Source organism: Phacochoerus africanus, chromosome 1, assembly GCF_016906955.1.
Source record: "Phacochoerus africanus isolate WHEZ1 chromosome 1, ROS_Pafr_v1, whole genome shotgun sequence".
Taxonomy (NCBI): domain Eukaryota; kingdom Metazoa; phylum Chordata; class Mammalia; order Artiodactyla; family Suidae; genus Phacochoerus; species Phacochoerus africanus.
Window position 1 is genome coordinate 287,285,687 of NC_062544.1, and position 16,500 is coordinate 287,302,186.

General features: G+C 60.2%; 1 protein-coding gene across 3 annotated transcripts in view; it reads right to left on the reverse strand.

Annotated features, from left to right (window-relative positions):
* TSPEAR (thrombospondin type laminin G domain and EAR repeats) overlaps nucleotides 1-16,500 on the reverse strand; it is a 134,257-nt gene that overhangs the window by 5,195 nt on the left and 112,562 nt on the right. The window contains exons 4-10 of one of the 3 annotated variants that reach the window (XM_047797919.1): nucleotides 15,863-15,953; nucleotides 14,802-14,958; nucleotides 13,823-13,954; nucleotides 13,019-13,245; nucleotides 11,297-11,483; nucleotides 10,292-10,521; nucleotides 73-260 (exon numbers count right to left, since the gene is read on the reverse strand). In XM_047797919.1, the coding sequence (XP_047653875.1) occupies nucleotides 73-260; nucleotides 10,292-10,521; nucleotides 11,297-11,483; nucleotides 13,019-13,245; nucleotides 13,823-13,954; nucleotides 14,802-14,958; nucleotides 15,863-15,953 (1,212 nt within the window). Of the gene's footprint in view, nucleotides 1-72; nucleotides 261-8,350; nucleotides 9,691-10,291; nucleotides 10,522-11,296; nucleotides 11,484-13,018; nucleotides 13,246-13,822; nucleotides 13,955-14,801; nucleotides 14,959-15,862; nucleotides 15,954-16,500 lie in introns of those variants that run through there. The other 2 variants (XM_047797918.1, XM_047797920.1) reach the window with 2 other exon arrangements.

Genomic DNA, 16,500 nt, shown 5'->3' on the forward strand with positions numbered 1-16,500 from the left:
ATCACCAGGCAGCTCCATGGGTAGCACGGCGCCCCATTCCCTCGACCCCGCTAACCCCGAGGCCCCCGGCACCTGCAGGTAGGGATCTCCTGGAACCTGACAAAGGTCTGCGTGGTGACGTTCAGCTCGTAGATGACCGAGTTGATGACATAGGAGTCATTTTGCACTTGTGTTTCCACGTCGTAGCGGTGACTGTTTGCAACGGCAAGAAAGATCCTCTCTCCGATGTGGAAAACCTCCCAGTCCGCGGCGCCAAACGTCTGGGACAGAGCCGGGGGGGGGCAGAGAGCACACGTGAATGGAGGGACCCTCAGCTTGGGCCCCCGGCTGCCCCCTAGGCCCCAGGCCAGTGCCCTTCCCAGGCTGGTGGGGGTGCACAGGGAAGGGAAGCACCAGACGGGTCCAGATCCAGCGCCTGGTCTGAGCCCTGAAGAGAGAGGGCAGGGCGGAGACACAGGGAGACTTTCGTGGGGCAAATGAGGGGCAGATGCAGGAAGGGGCCCACTGGACAACCACACAGCAAGGCAGCAAACAGCAGGTCTGAAGTGGAGGTGGGAGAACACGGTGGCACTCTGTGGGAGGGCCCGCGGCTGGTGGACCAGAGTGAAAACGCTCCTGGGGAGGCTCTTGGGGTCTCAGTTCCTATGTTAGCAGAAGGAGCTTGAGTCCCTATGTTGCCACAGGCTGGTAGGGCTATGGAAGCTCTGGTGGATCACTTTGCATTGAAATTGTCTTTAAATGTTTTGCCTCTGACTTTTGGTTTCTGATACTGGTGGAGAGATTTACATTAGACTGATCCTCCTGCTGATAATAATCATAAGCTCTAGATGCAACACTTTAAAAATGCACACAATCAGGAGTTCCTGCTGTGGCTCAGTTTACCATGAGGACACAGGTTCAATCCCTGGACCAACTGAGTGGGTTAAGGATCCAGCATTGCCATGAGCTGCAGTGTAGATCACAGACATGGCTCGGATCCCGTGTGGCTGTGGCTGTGGCTGTGGCTGTGGTGTAGGCTGGAGGCTACAGCTCTGATTTGACTCCTAGCCCAGGAACTTTCATGTGCTACAGGTGTGGCCATAAAAAGACAAAAAAGAAAAAAGCACACAATCATTTGAAGGTTCTGGAGAAGGGCCAAAGGCAGGCAGAAAGTGGAGGGAATGAGACCCTGAATGTGTGTTTCTTTGACATTTCCTCTGAGGGCATGCTTCGTCCTGTGGCACATGGGTGTGGCACTTGTGTGGAGGCAGCAGGCTGGTTGGACAGGGGAGTCCAAGGGGAGACTCTGGGGCTCACAGAGTGTCTAGAAATGGAAGGGGAATATTCTGGGAAGGAGAGAAACCGGGGGTGGGGTGGGGGAATGTCTCCTGATTAACTTCTCTCAGGTCCTTTCCAGCTCCTGGAGTGCACACAGGCCAGGACCCAGGGTCCCAGGGACAAACAACAGCTGAGAGGCTGAAAAAATGGACAAGAGAGTTCAACAGCTGGGGAAACAAGAAGGCCTTGTGACCTCCAATCAAGAGAAGAAACAGCACATAGAAGTAGGCAGACACAGTGCAAATATTGGAGTTAACAGATGAAAACTCTGCAGTAACTATGATCAGAATCTATAGGGAAATATTCATGTAATGAAAAATAAGGTGGGGAAATTTGGAGAGCTATGAAAACTCTAAAAGGAGCCAAACAGACATCCTGTGACTGCAAAGCAAAGTGTCTATATTCACATATCCGTGGAATGGGATCAAGAGCTCCTTGGACAACTCAGAAGAAAGGGTCCATGAACTAGAAGATAGACCGACAGAAATTGTCTGAAGTGAAGCACAGAAAAAAAAAAGATTGCAATAAACATGACCAGAGCCTCAATGGCCTGGGACAATATAATACAGTCTAACATACATGCAGTTGGGTCACAGAAAGAAAGTGTGCACATGAGAGAGAAAGAAAAGAAAAAAGAAAATAAATGATGGCTAGTCTTCCAAATTTAATGAAAAACACCAAAGCAGAGAGACAAGAAGATCAGAGACCCTAAGCAGAATAAATAAAAAGCCCCCCCAACACCTTGACACATCATGTTCAAATGGCTGAGAAGAGATGATAGGAAGCAGATCTCAAAAGCAGCTAGAGGAAAAAGATGCATGTCATATAGGGAAACAGTAGAACCAATGGTACCAGACTTCTCATCAGAAACAAGGGAAGCTCCATGTCAACAGAAAAACCTCTTTACACGACAGAAAAAAATGTGAACCCAGAATTCTGCAACCAGTGCAAATATCCTTCAAGGTAAAAATCAGGTCATTTTCAGATAAAAGAGGTAGAACAAATTGCCAGCAGAGCTGCTTTACAAGAAGCACAGAGGAAAAGTGCAAAGGCTGAAGGCTGGTTGCACCACTAGGAGGTTAGCGTCTGTAGGAAGGATGCAGAGGGCACTGGGAATGGGGAGCATGTGGGTGTAAAGACAACAGACTGTCTACAGCCAGAATAATGACAGATCATGGCACTTAGAACCTGAGTAGAAGTATGTATATGCCCACAAAAGCCCAATGGCCAGGTCAGGATAAATGAAGTCACATTGTTATAAGCTTACTACATTATGTGCAGGGCATAATATGAATTCAAATTAGACTGTAGTACATTGGACACATGTATTGCGATTAGCACACAAAAGGAAGAGACAGAAGATTATACACTGAACAAAGGACTTGTGTCCAGAGTGTATAAGAAACTCCTGCATGTTGATGATGAAAGGCAAAAAATTAAAATGTGGGCGAAAGACTTGAATAGTCATTTCACAGATGGGACTCTAGGAAGCCAGCAGGTGCATGGGAAGGTGCTACTGCTCGTCACCAGGGGACTGTGACTTAAAGCAGGGACCCTTCACATTCAATAAATGGCACCGGATGTTGGCAAGAATGTGGAGTAACTGGAACTCACACACGGTTTGCGGGAATGTGAGAGAGGCATCACCATTTTGGTAAAGCGATTAGGCAATATCTTCAAAAGTTAAACATCCACCTACCTGTGAGCCAGAATTTCACCCCTGGGTTTTACTCTAGAGACTTATGAACATCTGCCCACAGAAAGCCCTGCATGAGATACCCTTAGTAGATTTCTTCACAGCAGTGGAAAGCTGGAAATGGCTCAGGCGCCCATCGGCAGGATACGTGGGCAAGGGGTAATATATTCATGCAGCTTCTGAGCAATAAGAGACACGCTATGTGTGTCAGTCATGGCACACGGGCTGGTCCCATTCGTTAGATGTGCTCTAAGGAAACTCGACCAGTCACAGAAGTCACCCAGGTTGCTCAGTAAGGTGGGAACGAGGGAGCTGTTGACTACAAAGGGCCACTGAGGACTTTTGGAGGGGAGGAAAATGCTCTAAATTGTGACTGGAGTGGTTAGAGGGTGTATACACTTGACGGAATAATCACACTTAAAATCTGACCATTTCACTGCATGTGCCTCCAAAAGAGTCCCAGAAAAATGAGCTCCTTGCCCAGAGGAACACAAGCCTGTCCCCTGGTTGCCTTCCATCCTTGGGGGGCCAAGCTGGAGGTCAGGTCAGAAGGAGTGGGCCTGCCAGCTCTTCCTTCCCCCAGTGGACACTGTCCCCCTAAAAGGCCAGGATGGAGCAGCAGGTGGAGAATGGAGAGTGGATGCCTTCATTCCAACACTAATGGTCAGACTCCACAGCTGCTCAGAAAGCTAGAGGCATAACCAGATCCAGAGATGTGTCCCTTGCCTCCTCCGCAGCAAGAAAGAACGTGGTTTTGGTACTTAGTTTAGGGTTTGGTTCCTTGGCAACCGTCGCAGTGAGAGCAGGAAGTCACCTCCGTGCCCTGGAGAGGGTGCCCCTCCAACCCCTTCCGAGTTTGGAGAGCGATTGCTGTCGGAGCAGGTTTGGGGGTCTCGCTGGGGGCTGGCTCCACCTGGTTTTAGGGACAAGGAGCTAAGCCCGGGAACACAGGGATGTCCAAAACCACGCAGCAGGTAGGCTCAGGACCAGGCTGAGCAGTCCCCAGAGGCAGGTGGTCCTGGCAGGGCAGAGTTTGTCATCCGATGTCCAGAAAGGCCCGTGCTGGAGGGACACTCGTGTCCCCAGACCACACGGGAAGCAGCTCGGGCGAGGGAGGGTCTGATGACTGCCCCTCCTCGGAGGGAGGTCCTTTCTGGCTTGGGGATTCAGGAAGGTGCAGCCCAGCGGGTCCTCTTGTCCCGCGGCTGCCCAGCTTGGTGTTTTCTCCACGCCCAGCAGAGGGCGCCGCTGTCCGCTTCTGCCGCCCGCCTGTGCAAAGCGCTCCGGACGCCGGCGAACCTGGCAGAGCCTGGGCGGGTCCTCAGCGCGGAGCAGAAACAAGTGAGTTCAAGCTAAGAGTGACTCACCAGGACAAGGACGAGGGACCAGGACACCTGGCTTCGAGGATGGGCCAGCAGCTGGACTGAGGCCTTTCTGGGTTAGGACCCTGTCTTCCCCGAGCTCCAGGAGCTGGCGCTATTTCAGTCCCCAGGGGCCATCCCGCAACTTCTGAGCAGGTGGAGACGCTAGGGTCCCAGAGGACGGAGGTGAGAGACCTGCACAGTGTGGAGAGTTTCACACAGAAACCACACAGAACCCTGGCTCCTCTCACCCCCTTGCTGATGAAACCACGTCGGTGGGAAATGCACACACCTGCACGCACATGCCTGCAGGGACACACCTGCAGACACCTGCGTGCACACACCTGTGTATACATGTGCACACGGCCGCACGTACACATCTTTACACGCAATTCTGCATGCACACACGTTATATGTGTGCACACCCACACAAGACAGGAGGCCAAGGTTTCCTTTCAGCTGGGAGTTACTCCACCCCCCCCCACCCCCGGGCAGCTCGCTTGCTTTGAGCCCCCCGCGGAGGGGCGAGGCGTGGAGACGGGGCTCTCAAAGGCGCTGCCAGGGCTTGAGAGCAGGGGGAGAAGAGGGCCCTGCGACTGCGGAGGCGCGGGCTGGGGGCTGCGCAGCGGGAAGGCTGGGGCGTGGCCATCTGCAGTGAGGGGGAGGAGCATCCAGATAAGTGGGCGTGGCTCAGAGGGGCCCTCGCTCAGCCTCTGCTCTGAGGGCCCGCCGGGGTGGGGGCGCTCAACGTGCGGTGAAGACAGGGCAGCTCATTTAATTTGAATTTCAGGTAAACACTGGTTTTTCAGTCTACATGTACCCCATGTGATACTTGGGACATGCACTTACTCAAAAACGATTCGTCGTTTATTTGAATTCAAATTGAGTGTCCTGTATTTTATCTGTCGGAGACTGGCATAGGCCTCCCTAGGTCACAGTCATTGGTTGGCAATGACCTTGCCTCCCAACTCCAGGATGCCAGAGGCCCTCAGAGTGTGCCAGCATCCGCATCCTCAGCCAGAGGCTGGGCTCCTCCTGCTCAGAAGTGAATGGGCAGAGTCACCACCCAGGGGATGAACGAGCCTGAGGCCCCACTGACAGGCCACTCCTGGATTTTAAGCGCCTTAGGGACTCATCAGGGAGAGAAGAAATTCCCACATCAAACAGCCCTGCCAAACCCTGCCTGGCACGGAGCAAGGCGGCCAGGCACCTGCTGGGCTGGGCGGGCCCTTCCCACCCGCCTTCTGAGTGGAATTCCCCTGGAGCCCTGCCCTGGAATCCTCCGGCGCCCTGCCTGGCAGGCTCCAGGGCACCTCGAGATAGGATGGTGCCTCCAGGACCTGGCAGCCAGGAGCATCTGGAGGCCCGGACAGCCTAGCCTCGAGGGTAGGTTGGCTCCAGTAATGAGCAGAACAGTTGCTGGGCAGGAGGCCCTTGGCTTCTGGTTTTGGTGGAGCAAAGAGCCAAGGTCTGGGAGTGCAGAGGAGGGGGTGCCAAAGGGCCCAGGGGCAGGGGGTACTGCCATCCTCACTGTGGGCAGTGGCTGAGATGGGTGTGGGGGCAGCAGATTCTGGGTGCTGTCCCAGCTCTCCCTGGTCCCATCTTACTCCCCGCACTGGGCTGCCTGGTCCACTGCCCGCTCCTGCCTCACAGAGCAAACTGGAGGCGCAGGCGGCAGCCCTGGCTCTCACCGGGCTGTGCCCACCAGGGAGGCCATGGGCGCCCTCATGTGTCCTTCTCTGCCTTCTTGACAACCCACTGCTTCTCCCTCTGTCCCACACACCCACTGATGCTCTGGGCAGCTCCTCTGCCCCATGTGGGCTTCCTGGGGCTTCGCTGGCCGCGACTGGTGGTCCCGGGGGCTGTCAGCCGGCCCTCCTGCCCGAACCTCCACTGCCCTGGGCTCTCCTCTGCCAGCAGCACCCCCATCGGCCCCGCCTCCCAGGGGACAAGGCCCAAATCTTGGTCCTCAGCTCCCCCTCCCCTCCCCCACACCCTCCCTTCCACAATGACCGTGGCCACAGACCCGTGGCCACAGACCCCCCCAGCCTGACAGCGTGGGGAGCGGAAACCCCAGCGGCTGAAGGCTGGATTTCTGCGGACCGAGCCCACTCCCTCCTGGACACCCAGCTCAGACCTTTGTCCCGAGATGGTGAGGCCAGGTCGTTGGAACCTTGGTCTCTGCCACCCCGAGGAGGGTTCTAGGAGTCCTGGTGGGAGAGGTGGGGAGATCTGCAGGGTGGGGCCGAGGGGTGCACCCAGGAGGGCAGTCAGCCTCCCACATACGCCTGGGCGGCAGGCCCCACGTGGGCACCACCCGGGCCTTTCTCGTGAGCTGAACTCGGCCCACAGCCCTGGGACCCCACCTGGCATCCCTCCCGGCGCCCTGTGTGCACAGCTTTGCAAACACCAGCCTGCACCCCACGCCCGGCCGTCCCTCCAGAGAGGGCTCCCCGCAATTCAGCTAGTTCCACTCACACGCGCTAAGCACCAGCCTCCCTGCTTCAAAGCTCACGGCCCGGAGAGACGTTGCAAAGCTCCAAACCAAGTGTAAACACACCAAGGCATCCCCAGGACCCAGGCGGATTGAAACACAGTACAGGAGTGCTGGCAGGACATGAGAGGGGGATCTCGTGGGCTCTGAGGACTCGACACGTGTGAGGAGACCTGGCTCACAGGAGCAGGTGGTGCTGAGGCGGAGCCCTTGCAGCCCCCAGAGCCAGGGTCCTGGGCGACTCTGCTGCGGGCTGGAGCTGTGCTCTCTCACGGCCACTGTGGTCCTGCTCCCAGCCGGCCTTTCTGGACAGTTCTTCCGCCAATGGCACCCCTAGGCCGGCTCTCCCTTGGGTCACGTAGCCTGGACGGCCCCGCCTCCGCTCAGCCGGACCCATTTCTGCCACTCAGCCCAGGCCTCCCTGGCTGGAGCCGACTCCCACACGCTGCCTGAAAATGCAGAGTTTCAGGTGCCCGTCCCCTGGAGCCGGGTCACAGAAGTGAGCGGGGAGACTGAGCAGCTTCTGGAAAGGATCTGGAGCACAGTGTGTGAGAGACAGAGGCAGGACTGCTCGGAGAGGTTCGGGGGATGCTTCCAAGATTCACGCAGATGGGTCAGGGGAGAGGGTGCAGACCCCTGTCTTTCGCCGGGACAGGGGCCCAGCACATGGCCTTCTGGTCCACCGCACAGGTCCCAGCAGGGCCGCCACACCGAGCATGGGAGCGAAGAGGGTTCCTGCCACTGGTGGGGGTGCGCTTGGGGGCCATTATCCCGCAGGTGCCAACACTGGGGTCCGACGGCTCCCACATTCGCACAAAAGGCCAGTTTAGAAGGGTCTTCATCAGACACCTCACCAGGGCAAGGGCCTCAGCCAGATGCCCGGCTCCCCGGGGCCCTGCCGCCAGGGACCGTGCCACCCACCGCCACCCTCAACGTCAGATGTAAACAGAGCACTAAGGCCTCTGGATGTGTGACGCAAGGCCTGGCACGTGAATGTCGAGCTCAACTCTACACATATACTCAGCCCGGAAGAAGCCGAGCTGGTTCTAGAAACAGAAGAGGATTTGAAAAATTACAATTATCCTCAGAAGTATTCAAGAAAAGACCGCATTTAGAGACTAAACACAGACGGCCCGTACAAGGAGCGCGTCCTTGGATATTAAAAATACTATTCCTGCACTCGGCCATGAAAAGGAGCGAAATACCGGCATTCTTAGCAACATGGATGGACCTAGAAACTATCACGCGAAGTGAAGTCCGCCAGACAATGAGACACCAACCTCCAATGCTTTCAAGGACACGTGGACTCTGAAAAAAGGACAGACGGAACGTCTTTGCAGAACAGATGCTGACTCACGGACTTTGAACAACTTGTGGTCTCCAGAGGAGACAGTTTGGGGGGTGGGGGATGCGCCTGGGCTGTGGGATGGGAATCCTGTGAAATCAGACTGCGATGATCATTCTACAACTACAGAGGTGAGAAATTCATTTATTCAACTTAAAAAATCACCATTCCCGGCATTAGGAGAAGACACGCAGCCACGTGCCTGCAGAATAAGGGCAGGGAACCCTGGAAGCTGCACAGCAAGAAGAAGAGATGTGACTCAATCAAAGAACCCAGCCCACCGACCAGAGTCCTGGCGGGGCCGAGGCGGCATAAAATGAGCAAGAAAAGCCGGGAAGGTCTCCGGGCCTGGGAGCGCGTCCCTGCGGACTGACTGGAAGGGTGCTGTGGCGAGTTGGAAGCCGGTGCAAGCACGTGTGGGCGCTGAGGGCAGAGATCAAAGGGGAGGCCCTGCAGGAGGCAGCGGCGTCGCCGTGCCCCCGTGCTGGGAGCTGGGCTGGCCTCACTGTTCTGGGAAACACCTCCAGCCTGAATCCTGCACGTGGCACCCAGGTGAGGATGGGCCACCATGGCACCCGTGCTTCCCACCGCAGGGTGATGCTCACTGGGCGATGCTGGAAGCTCGGGGCATGTGGCCCCGTGGCTGGGGAGGATGAGAGGCGGGACACTCCCCAGACGCTCAGCCCCAGGCCCGGCTTAGCTCAGGCTCTCTCAGCTCAACGCCCACTGGCCGGCCTTGGTCCCCTGACCTGGCCAGCCGCATAGGATGCTGCGGAATTGGGGGGAGCACCTTAGGGTGTTACCCGAAAAGCCGGGGTCAACCTGGAGAAGGGACATCAGAACTGGGTGTAGTGGCTGCAGCCAAAGATGGCGGTAAAGGAACGTTCCAGAATGGGAACCACTGACAGTTCTGGAGGCGGCGGGCCTGGAGGGTCGGGGGGAGGAGTGCAGAGGAAAGGGGTCTCCACGAACGCACGCCGCCCAGCCTCCTTCCAGACACAGTGGAAGCACGGAGGATGCGAGGACGCGAGGCTGGAGACCCGGGAGGCACAGAGATGCGGGAGCAGGAGAATGGCCTCCGGGAACAGGGACCAGCAAGAGGCCGGGAGACCTTACGGGGCAGAGACGGCGGTTTTCCTCCCCCAGAAAGGGGAGGGAGCAGGGGAGGGGTTTCAGAAGTAACTTGGACCTTGCAGAGAAGCAGTCCGCGCAGCAGACGCGGCCGTGTGCGAGGCGAGCCACATGTGTGGGCTGTGGCACGAAAGGGAAGTCTGACCCGCAGGCAGGGACTCTCCCCCAAGGTGGCGGGAGGGTCGTCCCACCGCTGAATCCAGAGGAGGGAGTGACCACAGCTGTGCCTCAGCTCCACATTCCGACACAGCCAGGAGGACGCAAATGCCGACAGCAACGTCCCGATTTTAGAATCATCCTGGGGACGTGGCCTGGGGTCTGCCACCGAGAAGGACAAGCCATCATCCTGGGGACGTGGCCTGGGGTCAGCTACCAAGAGGGACAAGCCGGGCAGCTTGGAGGGAGGAGGGCGAGGGAGGGTGGGAGGAGGGTTGCGGCCCCACACCGTCCTCTCAACCACGGTGGGGCCCGAGAAGAGGATGCCAACACCGCCCCCTAGCCTGGGACGGGGCCGTGCACGTGGGGGTCCCTGGGACATCCTGCTGCCTCAACTCAGAGGTCTCGCCGGGCAGCCCATGGCGGCTGGAGCCAGCTAAGGGACCCTCAAAGTCCACAGGGAAGCTGACCGTGTGCCCCACACCTGGCCGGGTCAGAGGCCAGCTGCCCGGCTGCCCCAGGACGAGAGCCTGACACTGGCACGAAGCCGAGTCAGACTGCAGGAGCACGGAAGGCTCAGGACCCCGGCTCACTCAGTGTCTCCGGAAGCTCCTTGCCAGAAGGGGCAGCGCCAGGGCAGCCTCCCCCGCAGTTTGGGGCTCCCGGGTCTGTGTGGGGTCCTGCAGGCGCCCCCCTGAGCCTTCCCCTGGGGAGGTGCCCGGTGTGGGGGGCCTGGGCGGGGCCCCGTCCCGGGTCCCCCAGGCGGCCGTGTGGGGCCCTGGTGTCCTCACCAGAAACGACTGGAAGAGCTGGAAGGAGCCGCCCAGGCGCACGTACAGATGGGACTGCAGCCGCGTGGACGTGCCGTTGAAGGCGTTGGCCACGGCCAGGAAGGCGTAGGGCCCCACCGTGAAGAACTCCCAGTCGTAGGCGCCCGAGGTGGCGATGGTCTGGTTGGCCTCGAAGAGCCGGCTGCCCGGGTTCCACTTGTAGATGACGCTGTCGATGTTGTGGTTGTCGCCTGGAAGCCGGGCGCCCGGGGCAGGCGGGAGGTGGGGCCCAGTCCAGCCGGGCCCTGCGCCGGGCACCTCCCCGGTCCCCAACCTGCCCTTCCCACCCCTGCGCCCCGTGAGGACCCGCAGCGCCCCCGACCTTGGACGGCTCCAGAGCCCCTGCGGCCCTCCAGCTGCTGGAGGGGGGGCCCCCGCCCCTCCCAGCCTCACCCCTCGCACTGCCCGCGGCCCCTTCAATCTCCCTCCCCCACGGGCCAGGCCACGCAGGCCGGGAGCCCCCTCCCTCGTGGTGATCTTTGGAGCCCCCCCACCCCGCGAGCCAGCCTCTCCCAGAACACTCACTGTCGTGGGGGGACTGGGTGGTGCGCTCCCGGGGTCCCCTCCGCCCACAAGGGGTGGTGGGGTCTCCCCCCCAGGCCAGAGGTGCCCTGCAGAACTGGCTGTGCCCCGAGGCTCTGTCCCCCTCGAGTCACAGAGCAGGGAGGGGCTCGCCACGGTCACATGGGGCAGCCACCTGGCCCGGAAAACAGATTTGCCAGCCCCTCCCAGGCCTGTGCCCCAGCACACCCACTGCGTCGCAGAGTTTGTGCCCAGAATGGATGATGGCAGGGACCCCCCCCCTCACCTGGACAGGTGAGCGCTGCTCAAGTGTCCACCCTCAGACGCTGCTGTCAGGTGGCCGAGCCCAAGGACACGGCCGGGCGGGGTTTATTACACTTTTAATGAGATACAATGAACCCTGCAGACCAGGCAGCCCCCTGGAGTCAAGGCCACAGCCCCTACCTTCCCGGTGGTTGGCCACGGCCAGGAAGTGCTCCCCGGACACCTCGAAGGCCTCCCAGTCCCGGGCGCTGTGGGTGGGCACCCGCTGGTACGGCGTGAACCTCAGCCGTCTCGGGCTCCACTTGTAAATGACGGAGAACTCCTGCCCCTTTTCATTCGGTTCAAAATTAGCCACGGCCAGGAAGACCTGCGGAGAGGACCAGGGCGCCCGTTCTTGTGACCCGCGCGCGGCTCTGGCGCGTGAGGCCTCAGCATGGAGGCAGAGCCCGAGACGGACAGCCTTGAGCGGCCCTTCATTGAAATGCAACTTAAAGCCTTGCTACACTTAAGACCCGGGCACAGCTGCGTTTACCAGCCGCCGGCTCTCGTGCCAGCTCCCACCCCCAGAGAAAGCCTCACGCACCACACCCGTCTCACCACCTGGAGGAGGAGGAGGAGGAGGAGGAGGGAAAACCTTTTCTTTTTCTTTTTGTGCTTTTTAGGGCTGAACCTGCAGCACAGGGAAGTTCCCAGGCTAGGGGTTGAATTGGAGCCGCATCTGTGACCTACACCACAGCTCATGGCAACACTGGATCCTTAACCCACGGAGTAAGGCCGGGGATGGAACCTGCAACCTCATGGATACCAGCTGGGTTCGTAGACGGCTGAGCCACGGCAGGAATTCCTGAGGGGGACAAACCTCAAAGCCTTGCTGTCCCTCAGGAAGTGTGTGCCTGTCACGCAGCTGAGGACGACGTGGAGACGCCCTCCGCGTGCTGTGACCCGAGGGCCAGATGCCTGGGCGCCGTGATTGTCACAGGACCTGGAAGCTCGGGGCGTGGGTCACGCGTGCTGTGGCTGAAGCTGCCCCAGGTACACTCTGCGCCCTTTTCGGTGATGGGACAGAAGATTTCCTACCTTGTTTTCTACACTTCCCAACTTTTCTTCGATGTAACGTTATTTTTTATAATGAAAAAAAAAAACCTTTCAATGTCATCAACCGAAAAACCAGAGCTTGTCACCCGAGCTTCCCGGCTGGACTCGGAGCACAGGACTGTGGGGGGCTGGGGCGGAGAGCAGAGGTTTGTCTGCCCTGCTGACTGTCTGGTCCCCGGTGGGGGGGCCCAGGGGAGGGCAGAGCTGTGCCCTGCACACATGTGGGTGAGGGAGCCACTTGGGGACAGGCACGGGGAGGAGGCCCTGAGACACTGCCGTTTGGGGTCAAGGGTTAGAAGGAGCTGGCAAGGGGCTGCGGCTCAGTGCAGCCCTGGTGTGGGGTGGGGGGGCTGCCGCGAGGCCCTCCCACCCAAGACCTGGCCTTGCCATCCGTGCCTGTCCACCTCCCTTGGGACACCCCGTGTCCCCAGGGTTTGTGGGGCGTGGGAAGGAAGGCGGGGGTGGGGCCTATTTCCAGTCTGGCGTGATCTCCGCATTGCCCGCTGGTTTAGGTCCAATTATCTCAAGGGGGTTCCGGAGTCGGTGCCGGGTCTGCGTGGAGCTGGGGAGCGTCTCAGGAATAGTCTGTCTTCTATTTTGTAGGAAGCCGAGCAGACTTTCTCAGACACGTTCTGGACTTAGAGACGCGGCTGTGCGTGACTTTGGAAGCCGCTGCGGGCCCTCGTGAGGGCTCTCAACCCGAGAAATACGTTTCCCTGCAAAATTCACATGGGGAGCCCCGGCCTTTGGGCCCTACGGGTTTTCCCAAACGGAACGGACCAAGGAAGTCTCCAGAAGCAGACTTGCCCGCTTCCCGATGGTGAAGTGCCGCCAGGACTGGGCCTGGTGCGTGGGGACGTCCTGGTAGGAGGCGAACTTGCCGTCCGTCCACTTGTAGATGGCGGACGTGGCCCTGCGGTTGGCGGTGGCGACGAAGAGCCCGGCCTCGGGGATGGCGAAGACCTCGATGCCCAGCGTCTCCGCGTGTGTGGACAGGCGCTGGTGCTCCTCCACGTAGTCCAGCCTCTCTCTGGCTTTGGCGACAGAGACGCGGAGGCCCGGTCAGCACTTCCCAGGACGCAAGTCCCGACACAGCGCGACTCGTCACCGGGGCCTCTCGTCCCTGCGGGGGTTCAGGGTCTGCGGAGCCCCGGGGATGCGGGTCAGATGGAACGGACGTGCCGTGGCTTGTGGCTTCTGCAAAGGGTTGTGCCCGAATGCTAATGGCAGAGTCACAGCTCGTGGAGGCCCCCCCAGGGCCCCTTCCCGTTTCCCGAGGACCCCCATCCGGAGCCTCATGGCGCCCCCCCCACCCGGAGCCTCTTGGCGCCCCCCCCACCCCGCTGCCAACATCACCACCGTGCTCAGGCACCGGGCCCCGTGGCGTCCAATCGCCACCCCGAGGGGCCAGAGAGGGCGAGGAGAGCAGGGGGGCCCCAGAGGGAGGCTGGCCCCCACGGGGAGGTGACATGAACCCCCGCCAGCCCACGTGTCGTGCCCAGGTGGCTCACACTTTCCAGCTGCTCTGCGCTGCTCTGCACGGGGGGCATTTCCTGCCCCCTGAGTACCAGGGCTCGGAAGACCCTAGGTCCGCAGAGCCCCCTGCCTCACCTGCTAACACGGAGACCCACTCGCTGCCCACACACAGGTACAGCCCCTTGCGGCTGGCATCAAACCAGAACTGGGCGTCCTCCGCCTTGGTACACGGAGGCCGGGATCCCAGCGTCACCTTCATGTCGGTTTCTGGGGGAGACGGGAGAGAGAGGTGGGGGGGTGCTCCCCGGAGGAAGGCGGGGTCGGGAATGTGCTGCCCTGACCCGTGAGCAACCACCGCGAGGCTCAGAGAGTACCGCCCCCGCCTCCCGGTTGGGGGCGCTGCAGGGGGAGTGGGTTTCCGTTCTCCACGGCAGGGGCTGGCTTAAACCATCGTGACTTCACACTGCAGAGGTGCCAACACCACCGAAAGACAGCAAGGGGGGGCCCACCGGGGGCCCCAGAAAGTAGAAACGGAGTTCCCGTGGTGGCTCAGCAGTAACAAACCCAACTAGTGTCCCGGACGACACGGGTTCCCTCCCCGGCCTGGCTCAGTGGGTCAAGGATCCGGCATGGCCGTGGCTGTGGTGCAGGCTGGCAGCTGCAGCCCGATTCAACCCCTAGCCTGGGAACTTCCCTGTGCCACGGGTGTGGCGCTAAAAATAAAAAAGAAAATGAAAAAGAAAGAAAATAGAAATGAACCTTGCGGAGGGCGGGCCCTGCCGGGGCTGCTGAGGTTTGATGTCTGTCGGAGCGGGAGCGGGAAGGGCCCCAAAGGCTGCTCCAGGGCGGAGCAGGCAGCCGGGGCGGGGCGGGGGGGGCTCCGTCCTGGTCTCAGTGGGACACCAAGGGCACCAGCGGGGGGGGGGGGTTAAATGGCCACCACGGAGCCCTCCTCCTCCGCCTTCAGGGGTGGGGGGCAGCTGCATCAGGCCCCAGTGTACCCTTCCCCTTCGTGGGTGTGACAGACACCCTCCCCTCCTGGCTCTGCACCTGGGAGGTTGGGAAGGGACAAGGCTCTCGGGGTCAGGCAGGGGGGTGCCTCCGGCCTACTGACCGTAGGGGTATTTTAGCACCTCGTTCTCTTCTGGCTTCCCCGGGAGTCCCTGCAGGACGGGGGGGATGGACAGTGCGGCGAGCTCAGCGTTCCTGCAGGGGCACAGCCTTGGGGTGGCATCTGAGCCGGGCAGCAGAACCAGCTGCCTCACCAGGCCCTGCAGAGGGGAGAGCACGTTCAGACCTGCGCTGCCAGACAGGTCCCGGACCACTGGGCTCCCCGCCCAGACCCCAAGGAGCCCTGGGAATGGGGCTGGGGCGTCGAACCTGCTCTGAAGCAGGGAGAGGAGTCTGCATGTCGGGTACGGGGGCTTGGGGACAATGGTGGAGAACTGTACCCCATTCAAAGAAATCTAACCTCGCAAGGGACTTGTCCTGTGGACTGACCTAGAGTGGCTGGGTACACTGCTCATCCGTCCATACGTCCATCCACTCACCTGTCCGTCCACCCATCCGTCCATCCAGCCAGCCATCCATGCACCCACATGCCCATTTACTTATCCGTCTGTCCACCCATCCAGGCCTCCATCTATCCAGGCAGGCCAGCATTAAACATTCAGAGCACCTGCTATGCATCAGGCATGCTTCTTGACACAGGACAGAGCAGGAAGCAAAAGCCCTTACCTCGCAGAGCAGGGCCCCCCATTAACCCTCTAAGGGAGAGGCAGGCAATGAGCAGACACACAGCTGGTCTGCAAGGCGTCAGGGCTACAGAGAAAAGACAGTCAGAGGAAAAGCTGGGAGCGCTGGGTGGGGGGCCCTCTTCTCAGACTGGCGGGGAGGCCTCCGCAGCACGAGGGCACAGGGCAGGGCCCCAGGGTCATAGGGAGTGAGCCATGGCAGCAGTGGGGATGAGTGTTCCGGGAGGAGGGCACGGCAGGGGCAGAGGCCCTGTGGTGGGAGAGTGCCCGGCATGCATGGGGTTCCACCAAGCCTGTAGGCTCCCTGTTCCCGTCTGCCACATACACGGTGTCAAACTAGAGCTTCAGGCTGCCGGACCAGCGGTGACAGCCCCTGCACACCAGTGTAGGGGGGGCCAGGCCACAGCCCCTCCAAACGTACCGTGAACAGGCCTTTGGTCCTCCTCCGGCTGCCGATGAAGAACCGGGCTCCTCGCACCGACAGGGTGGCTGGAAAGGGCATGTCAGTCGTTCTGAAAACAGGGGAAGGCGGTTTGAGGGCCATAGGAGAACAGCCCCGGGGGAGGGTACGCTAGTCCCGGGGCGGCCGCAGTGAGCACCCAGGCTGGGCGGCCTAAACCACGGAAGGGTGTGCTGGAGGCCAGACGTTTGAGGCCAGGGTTCTGGCCCTGGGCCCTACTGCGGGCTCTGGGGCTGGGGGCGGTTCCTGCCCCCTCTTCCAGCTGCCAAGGTTTCCTGGTTTGTGGCTGCATCCTCGGGCCTCTCCTCTTCTTATAAAGTCACCAATCACTGAGTCAGGGCCACCCCACACCGGAGTGACCTCAACTTAACTCGATTATACCTGCAGGGGTGCTGCCCCCACACAGCTCCCATTCTCGGGTTCTGGTGGATGAGGATCTGGGGGGATGCTCTTCGCCCCGGGACAAGGTCTTCGGCACAAGCGTGTGCTGTGGGGGGGTTCAGCAGCCCCACCCGTCTCGTGGGGGCCTGTCCCCCTCCTCTGAGCCCGGGGCTCGAGGAGAGTCACCTTGTTGGTGGCCTCAGAGGTGCTGGAAGGTG